Genomic DNA, 20,435 nt, shown 5'->3' with positions numbered 1-20,435 from the left:
TTATAAAGTCTATTTATGACTTTGAAAAATCGCGATATCATCTTCTATCAGCAAGTATATAACTGCATTTTAAAATTTTAACAGTGATCAAAAAATAGTTCACATTTTTTAGTACATAAGTGAAAATGCAACAAAAGAAATCCACCTGAATTTCTCTTCCTGTAGTGAATTTTAGACATGAGATGCTTCTGTAGCCAAATGCCCTGGAGAAAATCAATTAGATCTGATTTTAACAACCTACTACATTTCACAATATAATAAGGGGGAAACAATGTATATTAACATAAGACACTGCAATAAATAACTGACAAAGGAAGAACAATAGTATTCTGATATACGTAATATTATATTATACTGATGAGTTCACAAAATATTGGACAGGCACCAAGTTTTTGTTAAATGGTTGAATGCCTATCTCAAATTTATTTTCAAAATGGGAGACTACAGAAAATAATCATGTAGGGGATCTGGAGATGCTTGATCACATGTCTCAAAATCACTGTGTTTGGAGACACTTGGTACAGAATAATTATAAATTTTGTATTTAGTTTAAGAAAATTATAGAGACTTAGCCATCCTAGAATGCTCTAGCCTACATAAAAAGAAATCAAAGATTCGACAATACCCACTATAATCTTCTATAGAATCTCCTGTTTTCACAGAGAATTGCATGACAGTTACTATAGGTAGTGAAGTCATTATCCCCCCCAAAATGGTATTTATTTTACATATGCTGTGACTATGTTTGTCTTATCTTGCTTCTCAAAAATTTAACCATGTTAATCTATCATTCAAATTTTCTTTGAAAGTTAAAATTAGTAAAATTTTAATAAATGTTATATGTATATAAGGACTTGTAATTTTTCAGAGTTCACAACTTCTTTTAAATTGTTACAGTTTAACTGGTATTTCCTTAGAAAGAAAAGCAAATTGTGATAGCAAGAACAAAAATAGATTTTTCTTCATGCTTTGTAAGCTCTTCTGGTAAGAGAGTTTTAAAAATTCAGTTGAGAATTCTAAACAGATAACAACTTTTTTTTAAAAAAAACACAGTCTCACTCTGTCACCCATACTGGAGTGTGGTGGCATTATCACAGCTCACTGCAGAGCCTCAACCTCCCAGGCTCAAGCAATCCTCCTCTCTCAGCCTCCCAAGTAGCCTGGCTAATTTAAAAAAAATTTTTTTTTGTACAGATGTCGGGGGGTCTCACTATGTTGCCAAGGATGGTCTGTAATCCCAAAATGCTGGGATTACAGGTGTGAGGTACCTCACCTGGCCCAGATGACAACTCTTGAAACACACCTTAAAATTTCTGCAGTACTTTCAGATAACTAATCTCATTTCTACCTTCACAACCTTTTGAAATAAGGAGAAAACTTATCAGTATTATGCCCACTTTATATTTGAGAATCTGGAGTTTCAGTTTCACTAATCCAACATCTCTCACCCAGGCAATTCACATACTTGGAACCTAAAATCGAGTTTCCTGACTCTTCTTATGACTCTACGGTGTCCATACATTAGTTAATCTAAAATCTAGAGGTATTGTGATAATAAAATACTTCCCTTGGATATTAATGACAATTTCTTTTGAAATAACATAATGATATTTCTGTGGGAAACATTGCCTAAAAATTATACTTGTTGCTAATGCTTTAAAAACTGAGTTTTTGTATATATATTGATAATTAAATTTTCTTGCTACCTTAAGTAACAAGTGTGAACCGGAGGAGATGAAAATATTTCAAGTGACAGTCACAACTATTTTACACACCGTGAGATCCGAAACATTCATTTCAACATTTGACAACATATAACAATCTCAATACTGTGAACTCTTGTGTAGTTTGCTATGGGCAAGAGACCTGCCGTTACACAAGCCTGTGGATCGACTAGTCTTGGTAGAATCTTATTTTAAGACTCTTTAGGCCGGGCGCCGTGGCTCACGCCTGTAATCCCAGCACTTTGGGAGGCCGAGACGGGCGGATCAGGAGGTCAGGAGATAGAGACCATCCTGGCTAACACGGTGAAACCCCGTCTCTACTAAAAATACAAAAAATTAGCCGAGTGCGGTGGCGGGCGCCTGTAGTCCCAGCTACACAGGAGGCTGAGGCAGAAGAATGGCGTGGACCCAGGAGGCGGAGCTTGCCGTGAGCCAAGATTGCGCCACTGCACTCCAGCTTGGGCGACAGAGCGAGACTCCTCTCAAAAAAAAAAAAAAAAAAAAAAAAAAAAGACTCTTTAAAGCACTGATTTATGCACAATTGATCTGATCAGCCAGGCAGTCAATGTGATTTATTAGCTAAGATGGCCAAAATCCTTTTTTTTTTCCTTTTTCATGCAGTAGTAACTCACCTCATTAGAGGTGGAATCATTATAGGAAGCTACTGAGAAATAAGAAGTTGAACCTGCTGGCCTGACTTCTTATTTCTCCCCCATCTATGGATCTACCAAATACTAATAGCTAGACACTAAGACCAGAGCTGCTGTGCACACATGCGGAAGCCACTGTACTAGAGACGGAGAAAGCAGATCAGAGAAGATTCTAATATTCTTCTACTCTGAAACATTTCCAGATATCAAACTCATTCATTTAGCTTCATGAGAAACTCATTCATTTAGTTTCCAGCAGATATTTTTTCTTTATTTAACTACAGTAAGACAAATGACTTGTATTACTTTGTAATTATGGTGCCTAACTAAACATAAGACTAACAATGTGTATAACAAGAGTTGGCAACCTACAGTGTACATCCAGACGTGTACACACAAATGTATACATACGCTTACACTCCTAATGTTGCACAAGATCCAGTTGAACAGCCCAAACAGGTCCATCTATAGACAAAATATATATTTGAATTTGCCAAGCACTTATATTTCCTATAATATGTTGGGGAAGGATCTATAGCTCTCATAGGTATACATCAGTACACTTGGTACAAATGTTCCTTCCTCTTGTTAAAGTCTATCTCCCAGCCAGGATACCCTAAGTCCCTACTGATTACTAGCTATCTCCTTAAAATTTGTTAACAAATAGTTAGAGAAGGAATGTAACAGAGTAATTTATGTTCATTTCATGAGATAACTCTACTTTGAAACAGAGTACTACTCAACACCTTCGGGCCCTTCCATGCAATCTTCCACTAGGAGTGAAAGGCCAGGAACCTTAACTCTAGTAGTCTAAGCTACACATTTCCCTTTGACTTGATAGAAGATTCCTCCCTCCCAACACAGTTATTTTGAGAGATGTGACCTGCTAATAGCTTCCTTCTATACCATATCTGTCTCTAAAAGAAAGAACACTCTGCCACTTCCCTGCTCACCCCCGATGCAGGGAATAAAGTCAATAAGAGACTACTTAATATTCTACTATTAACAGTTTAAAAAACACACATGATTATTCAGTACAAAAATGTTGAGGAATAATACATTAGTTCACTATATATGTGCTATATAAATTGTGAAAAGTTTGGATTTAAAAATTCAGTTTTACTTAAGCCCAGTTACATAATTTCTATACAGAAGTACATATGGCCACTGTCTTTCAGTTACTCTGACAAATGAATGCTTTGGAATATACTGAATGAATGTGCAACTTTTAAGCTGAGCACTATTTCAATAACTTTAAAATGCAACAATGAACAAGACAATTTGTAAAATATGTGAATATTTTTATAACTCTTTCAGGAGGTACAATACAACCTATCCTTATTACCAAATAAGCAATGTCAAATGACAAAAGCTTTAGCTATTGTACTGGTTCGAAAGAAATGCAACGTATGTATGTGCACATTTGTGCTGTGATATGTACATCCATGAGTAGGCTTACAATCACATATTCAAGACCAGAAATCTTTACTGAAAGGATTACAGGTGAACATTTTTGTGTCAGAACATCAGTAAGAGGAAATATAATCTAAGATCTGAAGTTATTATTCTCATCAGACATTTGCTGTTGACCACATAAACTTTTTCTTTAACCTTCTTCTTAATAGAAATTAATCAACGGCAAGTAACTTCTCCTGATTTAGGTTTTTGTTTCAAAACTTTGGTTGGATTATTATTTTAATAATTACCTATTTACTGCTACAGTTAAAACTTCATGTTTAAATACATTTTATAGTTTACATTATAATTTACATTACAATTAGTATATTACATTATAACTAGTAAATAATGATGTTATTGGCCATTTTGATTTATTTATTATGTCCCATTCTTGAAATAAAACTTTGCCTATATTCTTAACGGCTTAAAAGAATAGTTTCTTTTCCTTTAGTTAATTGTATTTTCTTAGCAGCAATTTTATAAATAGAATAAGACACTCCAGGGAGAATACTGAGCTGGTATATAGTGGCCTTCTTGTTGTTGAAATCATTCACCCTTTGGACTTGTGAACCACAAAGCCCCCAGAGCTCAGTAAATCCCAGCATAGCACATGCCAAGTCATGTCTTACTGCTTTCACGTAGTCCTCACATTCTAACCCCCCACCCCAGTATCGCTAGATAGCTCAATACTGATGAGTATAGCAACAACTGAAATCATAGTCTATGGAATACAGTCCTGCCATCAAGCACATGTTGTTACTATATAAAAAATACAAATTCATCTGAAACTTAGGACTACTTGGGATGAATTTTTAGTTTGAGACCCCAAAGATTCTTAAAATTGTCTTGTGTATTTTGTTTAAAAATTGATATGTAGTCTAGTCATTCTCAGTGGGCTACTGCAGCCATTTAAACAGTGAGTGTACAATCTTCGCCTAGTTAAACTACACATTTACATGGTGAGAGTACCAATGAGTATGTTTCATCAAACATTCCTGGAAGCTGTCTGGCCAATAGGAGTGGTTTGAAACGGTTTTCTAATCACTGTTGAAATCACTGATAGTACTGTCTGTCCACACTATGACAGACAAAAGCTGAAATGTATTAAACATAGCAATCCATCATCCTGCAGATGGGAAGCAGGAGCCAGCCGAGTTCAGAGGCAGTGACTACCCGCTGCTTAACAAAGGCTGGAGTCCTGACAGTTCAGTCCCTTCCTTGCTCTTCGCGACCACCCCTCCATCTGAGATGAATGAGTGTAATCAATGAGGGAGAAAGCCTGCTGAGGACCTCAAATTCAAACATTGTTACATTTAAAGTGCTGTTTTTTTTTTTTTTTTTCCTAATAAGAACTGTTGCTTAAACAGTGTTCTCCAACTACAAGAAGACAAGCATTTAAGTGAATGAATGAACAAATGAACTATAGATTCAAGAAGCATATCCTTAGAAAATACTGTCCTGGCATACCATTAAGTTTAAAGAGCTAGCTTTGAAATAAAGCTATGATCCTAATTCAGAGGAAGTTTTTTTAAAAAGCCACACAATTAAGACTAAGTTTACATTGTTTGGAGCAAACGAATAGTGATGTTCTCTTTGAATGATCAAGAGATTATTTTTAAATAAGCACCAAATACAAATAAAATGCTATTGGCTAAAGTTCAATTCGTTTTGCATACTTGTTTGTAATAAGGACATATGAGTCACAAAATAGCCAAAGGGAGGGAAAAAACCCTCAACTGCTAACAGCACATTAACAAAGTATAGAAACGAAAGACACTTTTCTTTGGATTTCAGCCTTGTCATTTCCAATTTTCTGCTCCTTGGACATGCTTGTATTCAAATTCTGGAACATCTATTCAGCATATCAATCCTAATTAGACAATCTGGGTCTGGAAAGGATGAGAGCTGGGTCATTTGCATAATTTAATCATAAATACTCAGTGATACATATTTCCAAATGCATTTGTACAATTATCTTTTCATCCTTGGGGCAATGGTATTAATATGATTAGGCAATATTTCTGGAAAAAACAGACAAGTATGCACTCTTTTTAACTGCAGCTTAGGGCGATATGAAAAATTAATTAATTTCTGAAGAAAATCAATTTCTCTACGTGACCACATTAGACATTGCTAAACCAAGACTCAGAAACCTCTCTCAATCACTACCTTTTATCAGGCTCTTCTAAATTCTGATTAGTATTTGAACAGTTCAATAGAAAAACTGGTAATGTATCAAAGAGCATCTTAAATTTTGAAGAGATCTTTCTGCCTACTTTCTTTTAGGGCACACCACTCTGCTTTACTTTAATGCATTGTTATTTAACCAGTCAATGAGAAGCCTGTGCTTTTGGTGTGAACTCATCTTGAGTGATCTTTTATTAATGTACATTAACCAATTTCAAGGACAACAGGATAAGGTTACTTTGGAAAGGCTTTCTCAAGAAATGGATTTATATTCATCTAAAATAATCTTCATTCACATGGCACTGTTTATTATTAAAAAATTAGATAAACCAAGTCCTCCTTAAAAGTACCATTTTCGTAAGAAAAACATTATAATATACTTAGTGGAGCTCTAAGAACCCAGGTGGCTAATCTGATTTTTAAAAAAGAGATTCTGCTTTGTATGTTAATTAGTACAAAAGAAAGAAGTCACATTTGTGAGTTTAAATGCACTATTCTTTTCTTTTCAATCAAATGAAAAAGTAGAAATTACTGCATGCAAATATTGAATATTCATTTAATTTGCATAAAGGTGCTTGAACAAATTTTTGATTCTAACAAGCTCATTTTTCATGCGTTTTGTCTTTCATCCTAATCTAGCATCTGTCATTCCTTTTTGAAGTTATTATCGGCCCAATTCCCTCTTGGACATGGTTGCTGGGTGACCGGTATCTTAGCACCCACTTTGACAGGAACAGATGTGAAACTGATCAAGAGATTTCCCAAGGGTACCTGAAATCACAAACAACTTTTGTGAAAAACAAACAGCATTCCTGTCATGGGCCCTTATTTAACCCAGTCTCCAAAAAAAAAAAAAAAAAAAAGAGCAAAAAGTTTACTCCAGATCAAATATGCCATTTTAATTTTATTTCCTAAGCTAGGAATAAAATACTGTAATTAAATACAATTGTATTATATTTCACAAATTTGAATTTAAGAGGTCTGTTCTAAATATCAATAGCTCAAAAATCCAGATTTTGGTCTGTTTTTGGCTAGATGTTTATAGGTAAATTTCATGGTAAAATGTTTCTATTTCATGCACAATTTCACTAGAGTTTCAAAAAAAATAAAGGTGGGTTATGATGATAATTTGGATGATAAGAGTATTCAAGAAGATGAAATTTAGTTTGGTGTCTAAAGGCTTCCTATTTTGAGTATCGTGTACAATTCTGTGCAGTAATAAGGATTACAATACTTTTAGAGGATTGCCTACAAAATAAAACTTCCCCTCTCCTTTCATGCATTTTATAGCAAGAGTTTTTAACGTGTCTTTATTTCCAGTTCATGTGGTGTGTAACATCAATCATTATTGGAAAGAGAGCTAGAAAGTGCCTCTGAAAGACAAAAAAGGTCATAGAAACTTCATATCATCACCGTTACAAAAGTCAGATTAGGTTGTCTTTTCTGAAATAGATTATTACTAAGACCAGCATAATGATCTTATGATCTACCTACTTTCCTTCCTTCCATCACAGAGAGAGTGGAGTGCAATAGCCATGTTAAATCACCATGAAACTAGTTGGGGTAAACTTTTAAATGAAATTAGGTATATAATTAAATATTGGTATTTTATAAATATGGCATCAAGTGATACTAGGAAACAGCCAAAGAACTGATATGATTTTCCATCTTCGTTAAAATGGTAAGTATAAGGTCAAGGCAGAAAAAATGTTAATTTACAGTGAAAATAAGTGTTTGTGGGTTTTCTTGTCACTTAGCAGCCAACAGAAAAAGAATAAACAATGCATGTTTAAAACTCCAAAGAGTTTCTCCTAGATGATCATGACTTATGATAGTAAGGAAAGTAGTATACCTTCCATCGGCAATTTTAATATTTTTCCTCTATTCCAAGAATTGATTTAGTATAATTATTATTAGGGACTTTTATGTTTGGTTCTTATTGGGAAACAACCAATAACCACTTATCCAAAGGGTTTATTCAATGTCAAGTGAGAAAAAAGTAAAAAGTCTTTGGAATTATTTTTAATTTTTAATTTGAAAAGAAATTTCCTCACCTCAATTTCAAAACCCAATGATGGAATTATTTAATCATCATAATTGTAATAGCATATACATGTGTTGCCTCACCATCTATAAGATGTTTTTTGTGTATATAACATTGAGAACAAGTCATTCTATATGGAGAAGTAAGTCTTGATTCTATAATCTAATGGTAGTCATTTAATACTGTCAAACAAGTAGAGATGCTATGACCTTACCCATGTGTATTAGTTATCCATTTGCATTTATATGACATAGCATAGTCCAGAAATGAAGCAAACTGCTACACACCTAAATTCTTCTTTATTTGGAACAAATTGTTAACTTCAGTTGTCCAACTTAGGCCCATTTCACATAAGTAAAGTGAATCCAGCTAAAATAAAAATATCTTTTATGCATCCAGTTTATCAGTGACCACCTTCATTTATTATTAGTAGTAGCAAAAGCAGCATTCTGGAAACCCTGTCAGATGGTCCAGCTAAAAGTAAAATTAGATACATAACCATTTAAAATGTGACTGTAAGAAAAATTAAATATATTCCTAGAAAAATCCTTATTTAGAAATGTTATAACTAGGAAAATGTCCTGAAAAAGTTTCTTCTCCTACTTGGACTGACTCATTAGTAAAAAGAAATTGATTAAAAAGTACAAAATAATTGTTTTTATATCTAATTAAATTTCTGTTTAAACTCCTTAAATCTAGAATGTATACATAAAGGGAAGAATTTTGCTTTAAAAAGTAACATTTTAATAGCATGAGAAAACTTAAATAGCTGCAAAATTTTGATAGCACTTTGGCTGAACTGTGAAGTATCACTGATGAATAATATTTTTTTAATTTCCTAAGAATATCAAGGTACTAAATATGGTAGCCAAACAGGTGTTAACAGAAAGAAAAATCAAATTTGACCCAGAAGTCTCCAATATTAAGGTTTGAATTGAGATCAGTTCATTCCTTTCCCATGGGGTAACTTGTATAAATGTAATTCTATAGTTTCATAAAAGCAGGTCAACTTTCTGTCCCTGGGGGTCTTTAGGCAATTTGAAGCATGGAAGCTCTGTTCCTGGCTACAAGTTCAAATCTGCATGTACCATACTGTCAACAGTGTGTAAGAAAAAAATCAGTGAACTGCAGACATATATTCATCTTTGATTACAGTACAAACTTATCAGAGCATTCTTGGAGGGTAAAAATAAAGGTGTCAGAAATGACAATCATAAAATATTTTGAAACTATTTTACTTACTTATAGTTTTTCCTACCAGAAGATGCAAAAAGTAATGTGAAATATTTGTATTTATGTAAATATCTAAATGCAAAGATGAACTTTTTACCGAATACTATGTGCAAGGTTTCATATTTTGTACAAAGTTTTTTTAATTCCATAAGCTTTAGATGAAGCAGAAACTTTTAAGTCATCACTGTTTTATAAGCATCTTTCTACATTGCAAAAAATGTATGCATACTTGCACTCTTACCGATGACGTAATGACTTGACATATGCCATGGAATTATTGAGAAAGTAATTGATTTCAATTTAACTGGATCTTTAGTAGGTGTTTTCAAAGACAATTATAGTCCACTGCAAGAAGTGGTAATACACATCTCCTTATGTAGACCTGCAGATTAACCCACTGACCTCATTCCTAACTCATCTCATTGATGGCAAAGCTTTTAGAACAGTCTCTTTTCCTTTATGTTATGAAATTGTTTTCCTATCATTTATTCACTGATTCTAAAGGATATGCTTGCTCTAAGTGCAAGAAGCAATGAAATAAACCAATAAAAGAAATAGACCAAGGGCATCAAGCACATTTAGTGTCATTTAATAATGTACAGATTCTAATACCCAATCGTTTAATATCTAATTTATACAAATAAAATAATTATTATACATACATTTTTAAACAGAGAATTTAAAGTACATTATCATAAAAAAGGTTTAGGAAAATTAAGCTACGTTTTTAATCACTGCCCTAATAACCATATAGCCTTGCATAATTATATTTAAAATATTTAAGTATAAACTACTTTTTTAACTCTAACATTAATTCTATTTTTTCTGTTGTAATTCAGTAAAATAGGAACTGTTTTTTCATATATTGTTTCATGTTTTTATAAATTACAAAAAGGTAAAATTAAAGCCAACTGTATTTTCCTAAGTTATTTGTCCTATGGCCTTATATCCTACAGGTATGTATGTATGTTTGCATGTGTGTGTGTGAATGTATTCCTACACAACACATATACACGTATGTAAAGGCTTTTCTACCAAATGTATGATAATTATTTAAAGCACAATTATAGAGTACAAATAAGCTAATGCTAACACATATAAAAAAAATCCACCACAGGGATCTCTAAATTACTGATAAAAATTTTACACTTGTTGCACACACAAGAACAGCCATCCTCATATAAAATGTGTGACAGGTAATATGAAAAATGAAAGTGTTCCAGCTTATTCTTTTAAAATCAAAAGGCACTATTTAACTGTAAGTTAATAGTTAAATAACTGTAAGTGTCTAACTCAAGAAGATAATATCATTTTGAAGAATCAAGTTAAATAAAAATCCTAAATTTGAAACATAAAATGGAAAGTAATACTGTTGAATGCATCAGCATATTTTAGCAGAACTATGATGGGTTCAAAGATTTGGTATACCTTAAGTGATTTACTTTGTTCATACATAAACAATATGTTTTTAAAATATAACACTATGAATAAAACAGCCCATTTACTGTTGCTATTAATAAAATATCAGGATACAGTTTCAGATTTTAACAAAATACTCCATCTGTCTGATAAGTGAATGTAATACAGTATTTCTTAGTTAACATATTCTAGAGATTTATTTTCATTGCCTTTACTTAAGAGATGACCAGTATCCCTTAAATGGAATTAATAAATATTTACTGCAAATGCTTCTATATGTTTCCATAAAATATCTCCCTTTCAACTAGCACACTTTCTTTCTTAAGATATATTTTGTTTGCCCTTGAAGAAAAATAAGGTTATTTTTTTCCTGTTGTAACTGGAAAGGCAATCTAATTATTTAGAAACATTCGATACCATACAAATTCAAAGATCATTTAACACTGTGACTTCTTAATACTTCATGTTTACCACTCATATACCATTCATATATGCTAAGGAAACAAAAACATTTCTCAATTATTCAATGTTACCAATCAACATCAACCAATATACTACGTGGCTTATTGCAGTATTTGCTTCATGAAAATCATGCTTTAAAAGTATATCCATATTTTTTTTTTTTGTCAAAGATATACGCTATTTTCAAAATCCACTGCAGGATTCTTAAAGAGCTACTTACAGACAAATCAAAGTATATTTATTTATATTTTTCAAATCATAGAAAATATAATCACCACGTTGCGCAAATTTTTCTCCCTATCTAACTGAAATTTTGTAACTTTAGACCAACAGCTCTCCAGCCCCTGGTAACCACCATTCTACTCTCTGGATCTATGAATTCAACTTTTTAAAATTCCACATGTAAGTGATATCATGCAGTATTTGTCTTTCTGTGCCTGGCTTATTTCACTTTGACTTCCTGCTAGAAAAATGTAATGTATTCCAGGTATTGTATTCAACCTATATAATACATTATTATAGATGCTTCAGTTAAGTACTCTCTCTCTCTGTCTCTCTCTGCTTCTCTCTCTGTCTCTGTCTCTCTCTCTCTTTCTCTCTGTGTCTCTCTCAGTATCAATCACCACTCTCTAAAACTTTTTAAATAAGTAACTGGCTATTCAGTGTGTTGCTGTGCTTGTAGTTTACGACACTTCAATATACTTATAACAACAAAAAAAGACCAATTAAACAATGATATAGTGAGATTTCCAGTTTAATGAGTTGTCTTTGACAACTTCCAATCAAGTCACATACATTTAAATGTGCAGAAGAATCCCAGCTTGAAATCCTGGATCGATTCCAAGCCAATTTGGATCAGAAAGCAAAAGGACCACACCTTTTAAACAATGCAGTCATTGGCAAATTTAGTGTTCAATTTAGAAAGAATGAAAGATGATTTTTTTAATGGGTAAATTTGAATGCTTTTCTCTTATAAAGGAAATCTATGTCCAAATAAACCAATACATTTTAAATGCATTTGGTTCAAGGTCCTTGACTTTGGATCAAGTGGTGATTTGGGTCATTATACATGATGTGACATATATTTTTAAATTGGACATTTATCTGCTATTCATTAAACTAATTTTAATTATATCATTAATTTGAAAAATAATGACCTTTTTATTGATTGTCTAATAACTAATTTATAGTGGATTGAAAATTCTTTTCATTGTCATTTGTACATTTGTATATAAAGATTATTAGCTGCCTAAAACTAGCAACACTGGACACACTCTTAACAAATTCTCAGAAACCACCCTAAAAAGAATAGGTATAACAAATAAAGTAATCCATCAGTTAATCTAATAATAACTAATTAGTGGACCAAATATAAATATCTTATCCTTGGTATTCTTGTTTTCCAAAGCAATAATTTGGTAAACTAACATACTATCCTAATGAAGTCATTCCTGTATGTGACATTTGCTAAAAAGCAAATATCAGCAAATGAAAGTTAGTTATGAGACAGCCACAATAGCAAAAATTACTTTTTACTAGAAATATTTTTTGCAAATTGAAAAGACGGAAACAAGAAATTTGAACAAAATGTTTGCACATAGCCTCACTATGCCTGAGATGTACATTATCTGTGCAGATCAGAGCCTTTGCTATTACACTTATCTGAGCTCCATTAGGTGGGCTTTTAATTCATCGTTTTCTTCATTAAAAATTTAATTATTGAACATAACAAACATAATAGAGAAGGGTCTCCTTAATGCAGTCCCAAAGCCTGAAAATATAATTGTATTCTTAGCTAGAATATTCAAACTACATATACTATATACATATATTAATATACTACATGTAATATGTAGTATTTAGACACATGTGTGTACACACACACACACACACGCACATATACATCTCTCAAACTGGCCAATCACAATGCATTACCTCAGTAAGAAAATGGCACATGCTGACATATGCTAAGGTCATCCTATTTTTATAACAATTCAAACATAAAATGATAAAACTTTATCTTAATTACATTTTTAAATACCCAAGCCAATAATATCAATTGTTACATTTCCTGTTATTCTAAAGATATATAATGTGATGTGACTTTTTGTTGTTGTTGTTGTTTTTGGTGAACGAGCTGAAAAGAAAATACTTGAAAGATAATTTCAAACAAAGTTTAACTTTTTAAAAGAACCAAGTAACAAAACCCTTAAAATAAAAATGTTTAATGAAATCTAGATGACTCACCTGTACCTATTTAGAAGGCATAGTTCAAACTAATTTCTTCAGACAAGGATTCAAAGGGAGACAGTTTACAACCTGTGAGAGTTTAATTTCCTATTATATTTTGCAATAGTTGTTTTCTATGTTGCTAATACAATGCAATCTAAATGACTATGTTGCTTGACTGACAAAAGCAATTGTATGAAGCAATTTAGTAAAATAACTTGGAAAGATAAAATAATACTAATTGATAGTTAAAACACAAATTGTTCTTAAAATAACAACTATTTGGTTGCACATTAAGCTAATTTACAACTGCTACTTATATTCTAAAAACAAAACATTAAATGAGAAACAATAAAGCATATTATGTTTTCGTAAGCTATTGAATCACACGTAGTAAATCGCCAAAGACAAGAGTGATTTATGCTCAAATCCTGCCAAGACTTTAGTCAATATAGGGTGTCACATCTCAGGGAATTGGGGGATGTAGTGAGGCAAAAAGAGGGTGGCTAATATTTGTCCCAGTAATTGACATGAAATTTGAGTGAAATTTAGTAGAATAATCCAAAAAAAGCAGATTTGGACTAAAAAATGAAGATTTTAAAATCATGTGTCAAATGTGAATACCAGAATTTTTCTAGAGGAAAAAACCCTGTCGCATAGTTTATTTTATATAATGTTTGAAGCTTCACAAAATAAAATATTATATGTGCAAATCAAATTTCTTACATCAGAGCATTAAACGTGGAGTTCAGAAAGTAAAGTATCATCATAACCATGTTCACTTTTGACAAAAATAACTACGATGTTACGAGAGACTAACTCCCAGAAAAACAACAGGTTTGAAAGAGATTATCCAAATAACTCAACAACTTATATCCTGCAGTATAATTTGATTGAACAAGGTAAATTCTAGGTTAGAATATTCTTATATTTTATTCATATACTAGTTATTAAAGTGTAATTTGCTAACACTTTCAAAGCATACAGAAGTAAGTTTTGGAACCAAGCAAACTTTCATATTTAAGCTTTAGTCTTCTAATTATGCCCTATTCTTTTTGAAATGATATAAAATGAGACATTAGGCATTATTGGAAGCACTAATCTACTGCAATACAAAAACTTCGAAAGCAGAGTCTCTCTTCATTTGAAGCAATTCTTTTAATTTCTCTGTGCCAAGTATTGTAATTATCTGTTAGAAGAGAATCTATATTTGTGTTAAACTTTCTATATCAATGCTTAAGTCTGTGTCATTGAAAAGCAGGCAACAGGGCGAATGTTAAATAAATATAGACTGGTTCGGTTTGCCATCTTTATTAAAACTCCTAACCAAAAAAAAAAAAAAAAATAGAGTCAAGAATTGGAAAATATTTTGTACTTCTTACACTACAATTTCATTCATATATTACTACGGAAACATAAAATTCTTCCAATATTTTGTCCATGGATGGTATTTTAAGACAAAAGAATTCTGTTTGTGAATATATGTATGTGCCCATAAAATATATAAGAATAACTGGAATCTACTTAAGTTAAATACTCCTCAAATCTAGAGTTACTTAGAACTTACATCACAATCTTGTTTGAAAGATCCTGAGACAAAATTATCTTCTTACAATAATGAAAGAAATGAATATTTTAGATAACATAATAAAACAGGGTCACTTTTTTAAAACTTGGATTCATGGAAAATTGAATCCTAACCCAAATCTACAAAAAGGGAACTGACTCATACAAACAGAGATTTGACCGTGTACATAATTACTTTTCTTTTTTTGTTGTTGTTATTTAATGGTAAGCAGTTAATTAACTGACCTCTGTTGCAACAGCCAAGTTCATGCAACTAATGTTTAGTTTTAAAATAATAATTGGAGGAAGCTGATCAAGGACAGACTTTGCCCTTTGACAACTTTTAAATATATTTCCTTATGTTTCTTTCATGTTTTGAGACCTTTATTTTTTAGCTTTACTGTCTAGCAGGTGATAGTCTCTTTTTCATCTCCTTGTGGTAATGACAGATGGCTTCAACATTTATTCCAGTTTTCATAGACAGCATACTAATGCAATAGCCCCAAGCAAATTAAATCCACTCTAAGGTTTGCTACTAACTTACTGAGAAACTTTGAGCAAGTTTATGAACCTTACTTTTCCGTAACATCATTTTGGTTCCTCAAACTCCCTGGTATCATGATTCCATGCTATTAAGAGATAGATATAGATTCTGTTAAAAGCTAAGAGTGCTAAGATTTGATGTTTCTCATTTTATATAAATTATAACATGTACATATATAAATTATATACACACGTATATGGGTGTATATATAGTACTTTCATATAGTTTCCCTTCTTGCTCAGCTTCTCTTATACTCTACATAAATTACTCCCTTAGCCTGTTAAGTAGCTAGAGGAAAAAGAAACCAAAGTGAAATAAATCCATACATCTAGGTGAATAAATAAGGTTCTTCATAGCAAAGATATAAACTGGACTTGAATGAAAAAAGTAATCAAAATTTTATAACTGCAAGATGCAAAACATTTCAAAGCTTTCAAAGTTAAGAAATAAGACAATAATGCTTATTATAATCATTAAAAATAATAATATAAGGTAAACAGTATATCTGGTGAAAGGGAGTTCCATTACAAGTTCTCAATTTCTTCAATCAGTGGCAGAGTTAGGAAAATCAAGGTAGGTATTTGCAACTAAACACCTTCTCAAGTTAATGACTACAATATTGCATGTATTTAAGTTAGAGTAAGCTTTTTTTTAGTTGACATATGATCAAATTCAATACTAAATAAACTTACTGCCTTTAACTTAAAAATAACTTGAAATAGGGTTTTAGAGCAACACATGTAATTGTAAATTATTAAGCCCAGGTGATTGAAACATAATTACAGTAGTGATGAGATATTTGTGAAGAGATAAACAGTTCCACTGGATTTGACTTATCTTGGCTCTGCAAGTTTAAACTCCAGATCTGTTGTTAACCTCAGGGGGGAAAAAACTTGAAAAAAAAATTTAGTTAATAACTTTAAGAATATTCTCCAACCACATGCCTAGATATTTAAAATCTAGACAAAAATTCAGGGAATAAATCAAGTTTAACACTGATTATAACATTTATTATAATGCAGTCATTGAAGGAAGTTTTCTCCAGCAATTTTGTGTGTTTACGTATGTGTATGTGAAATGGACTTTAATTATCTAGTATCTAGTGTGTTGTAAGAAACACATAAAGAGGATTCGGAGGAGAGTAGATGTTTGATTACTAAGGAGAAAAAAAATAGTAACTATTCATCAATTTACTGGATAGGGAGACAATTTTATAACTATCATATCTGAACTAGCTTCAAATTTCACCTAGCTTTCTTCGTAACTCCAGAACAATTTTTCTGACCTGATTCAAATAGTTTTAATATAGATTTGGGGCAAATATTTTATATTCTGCACGACCAACAACTTCAATTATCTGAGTAAATGACATTTAGTGATCTTGCTTCTGCAACCCCCACTACCCCCCATCTTTACTGCCACCTGTCCATACATTTGGGCGCGCGCGCGTACACACACACACACACACACACACACACATACACACAGCATTTACCCCCAAATAGTCGAAGGTTCAAAGCCCAAACACACCCATGTCCTGTGGAACGAAGGGTACCTAAACACGGAAAAGAATTTCTGGCTAGGTCAGGATAGGACTTTTCCTGGACTGGAATTCGAATCTTTTTCGTTTCTCAGCCTTCTCGGGCACTAAGCGAGAAGTCTCTCCATGGAAAAAAGAGCTAGCGCTTTTTCAACACAAATTCCTTATTACACTTCCTTTCCACCTAAGTTTCCCTGTCTCTGCGGGGGCACACACCAACTCCGCTCCTTCTCTCAATCTTCAAACTTATTTGGAGGGTACCGAAGTTTCCGCGCAAATTTTGCGCGCAGTTCCCACGTGCCCGCTTCAGGTCTTCAACTTTCCCTATTCTCTTTCCCCCGGAATCCCACTCTGAACTTTTGCCTCTGCAATTCCTTGCAGCGAACCGTGGGGACAAAGCGGAGCTGTGAAGGGGGTGGAATGATCATCTCTAACCCGAAACTGACAAGTTGCCCCACTCCCGCCCCCTCTCGGTAGATCCTCCCCCACTGAGCGTTCATTAGCATAAAACTGGTCTGGCTGGGGACCGGTCCCGCCGCCTCCTCCGTGCGCGCGCTTTGCTGGGCTGGGGAAGCCAAGGAACAGAGTATCAGGCCCGCTGAGCATCCCAGTACAAAGTGTGCACCTGCTCGCTGCTTAAGCTACTAACCTTTAAGAAAAGAAAAGAGAAAGAAAGAAAGAAAGAAAACATACTTTGGAGAGAAAGAGACAGAAGAGAGAGATCCAGAGAGAGCACGCTTCGTGGCTTTCCTTCCTAATCTCTCCAGTTCAGCTTCCATTGAGTCTCGGGCACTCGGTCACCTCCCCCTACCGAAGAAAACCTGCTGGTTGCCCTCGCATCTGCCCCGGGGCCACCGCACCCCTTTATTTTCTTTGCACACGCACTCATTCACACGCGGACACACGCACACATGCGCGAACACACAGACCCCTCCCCTCGACGGGCTTCCCCTCCGGGCTTCGGAGCTCAACTCCCCGGAGCTCATCCCCCGGGATGGCCCCGGTCTCTCAGCCTCGCGGGTCATTTCCCTTCTGACCTCAAAGTGCCCTCCTCGGGTGCTGGCCTGCTCCCTCGCCTTTCCCAGCGGGCCCCTCACCCGGAGCGCGTCTCCCGGCTCCCGGAGCCCGGCGGAGCAGGTCACGACCTCCCCCCGCCCCTGGGACGCCGCTCGGCGCCACAGATCAGCCCTGTCGGTGCTGGGAAGCGGGCGGTGGAACCCAGGTCCTAGGGAGCACACGAACGCGGACCGCAGCGCTGAGAGGGGTCTCCAGGCGCCCGCGCGCCCGGGGCAGGGTCTATGGCTCCAGGAAAGACGCCTTCCTCCTCCGGTTCGTCCCCTCCGCCCCCAGGGTCAGCTTTTCCCGCGTCCCACAGCAGCCCATTCCCGGGACCCACTGGGCAAGGGGCGGACCGGGCCGAAGATCGAGGTCTGGCCAGGGTGAGGTGCCAGGTTCTCAGGGGTCGGGCGCGGCTGGCCAGCCCGGAGCAGCGAGAGGAGAGGGCCGCGCTCGCCGGGGCGCGCGGCTCGCGGGCGCGCAGAGCGAGCGGCGCCGGGAAGGGAGCGAGGGCAGGGCAAGCAGGCGGGTGGGAAGGGGCCCGGGTGGCGGGGGCTATCCCCCGCGACTCACCTTGCGTTGGTGCAGTCATTATAGAGGGTCTCGAAGTCCTTCCTGGAGATGAGTTTGCAGCGGTTCACTCCTGGCTGGATGGCGCCCAGTCCCCTCAGAATGCGAACCTGTTCCACATTGCACACCACCGGCGTGATCTCCAGCCGCTTCAGCTTGGTGTAGACCGTGTGCAAGCCCCCCACCAAGTGCTTCAGGAACAGGTCGAAAGCCTGGGGCAGGCAGATAAGCTCGCAGCCCTCCACGGTGAAGGAAGCCACTTTGGCCCCCCTCAGATCCACCATTTTGCACTCATTATTCTGGGGGGTGTTTTCCACTGGGGACGGGGTTGAGTACACGGGTTTCCCGGGGAGGGGGCCGCAGCTGCTGCTGCTGCTGCTGCTGCTGCTGCTACTACTACTGCTGCTGCTGCTGCTGCTGCTACTGCTGCTGCTGCTGCCGGTGTTCGCGTTGATGGGGGTGCTGGAGGCGACGCCGCCGCCAGCGCTAATGCCGCCGCCGCCGCTGCCGTTGCTCGCGGCCGCCAGGCTGGGGTTGCAGTTGCTGCCACCGCCGCCGCCGCCGCCGCCGCCTCCGTTGCCACCGCTGCCGCCGCCGCCTCCGCTGCCGCCGCCGCCGCCGCCGGTGGAGGTGACTGTGGCCGCCGCCGCCGCCGAAGCAATGGGCTCCGGGCGGAACAGAGTTGGCCCAGAGGACGCCGGGGGTCCGATGGAAGGAGCCGGAGACGAAGTCGCCGAGGAGGTGGAGGTGGTGGTGCCAGAGGAGGAAGCAGACGTGGAGATTGGGGGTTGAGGGGGGACCAGCTGGGTCGGAGGGATCAAAGCCGCCGGCACAGCCATGGTCACATATAAGGGGAAACAGACGGAGGAGAAGCGAGGGGAAAAGTTGCCACACACCCCCGGGAGGGGAAGGGGAAAAAAGGGGGGAGAAGGAGCGAGGGGGCCAAACAACAACAACTCCAGGAGAGAACGAGAAGGAGAAAGGGAGAGAAGGGGGAGAAAAGGAGGTGAAGGTAATAAAGAGCGAGCGCAGGAGGGGCGAGCACGAGAGGCGCTCTGGAGAGAAACGCACAAAAGTGTCCCGCAAGTCGAAATGCGCGTCCTCTCCGGGGGCTGGGATCGAGGGCTGGTTTGGGGGGGAAGGGGGGGAGGGTCGGCTGTTGTTGTGTGGGTCCCGCTCTAGCACAAAGTTAAGGATGAAGGTGAAAAGGAGGAGGTTTGAAGGACTTGGGCTCTCCCTGGCAAGTACATTGATCAAAGATTGAGAGGGGAATGACAGAGAGAAAATGAGCTGAAAAGTGCAGGCTGCCGGCTGGACGAGTTGTTGTTGTCACACGGTGCAGAGGGGAGGAGCTCCGGAAACTTGAAATACCCTTTGAAGCCGCAAAAACCTCACTCACTAGTATTAACCCAAATTATCCAACCAGGAACTCGGAGCAGAGACTCCGAGAGCGCGAGACACTGGAAAGGGAGCGTGCGAGGAAAGGAGGAGGGGAGGGGGAGGATACGGAAAGAAACTGTGGGAGGGACGGAGAGGAAAAGCCAGGGACACAGAAGTGGCGATCGGAAAAGGAGAGGGAGATCATCTACTTCTCTTCTACTACTACCGTTAGATTGCATGTCTCACATTACATTTCGTTCGCGGCGACTGGTCATTTTTTCCAAAGCTTCTAAACAATCGCCCGCCAACTTAAAGAGGAGCCAGAGCGCTCCGAGCTCTCCTTCAAGGATTTAGGATCCAGCTCCACGCGTTT

At 36.9% G+C, this 20,435-nt stretch overlaps 1 protein-coding gene across 2 annotated transcripts in view; it reads right to left on the bottom strand.

Moving 5' to 3' along the window:
- DACH1 (dachshund family transcription factor 1) overlaps window positions 1-19,994 on the bottom strand; it is a 440,276-nt gene extending 420,282 nt beyond the window's left edge. Inside the window, exon 1 of one of the 2 annotated variants that reach the window (XM_033177582.1) lies at window positions 18,686-19,994. In XM_033177582.1, the coding sequence (XP_033033473.1) occupies window positions 18,686-19,521 (836 nt within the window). In that variant the 5' untranslated portion in view covers window positions 19,522-19,994. The remainder of the gene's footprint in view (window positions 1-18,685) is intronic. The other variant, XM_033177583.1, reaches the window with a different exon arrangement.
- Between the last annotated feature and the right edge of the window lie 441 nt (window positions 19,995-20,435).

This window comes from Trachypithecus francoisi, unplaced genomic scaffold (genome assembly GCF_009764315.1).
Source record: "Trachypithecus francoisi isolate TF-2019V2 unplaced genomic scaffold, Tfra_2.0 Lachesis_group18, whole genome shotgun sequence".
Classification (NCBI taxonomy): domain Eukaryota; kingdom Metazoa; phylum Chordata; class Mammalia; order Primates; family Cercopithecidae; genus Trachypithecus; species Trachypithecus francoisi.
The sequence above is the reverse complement of the archived record's forward strand: the minus strand, read 5'-3'. Positions and strand labels throughout refer to the sequence as shown.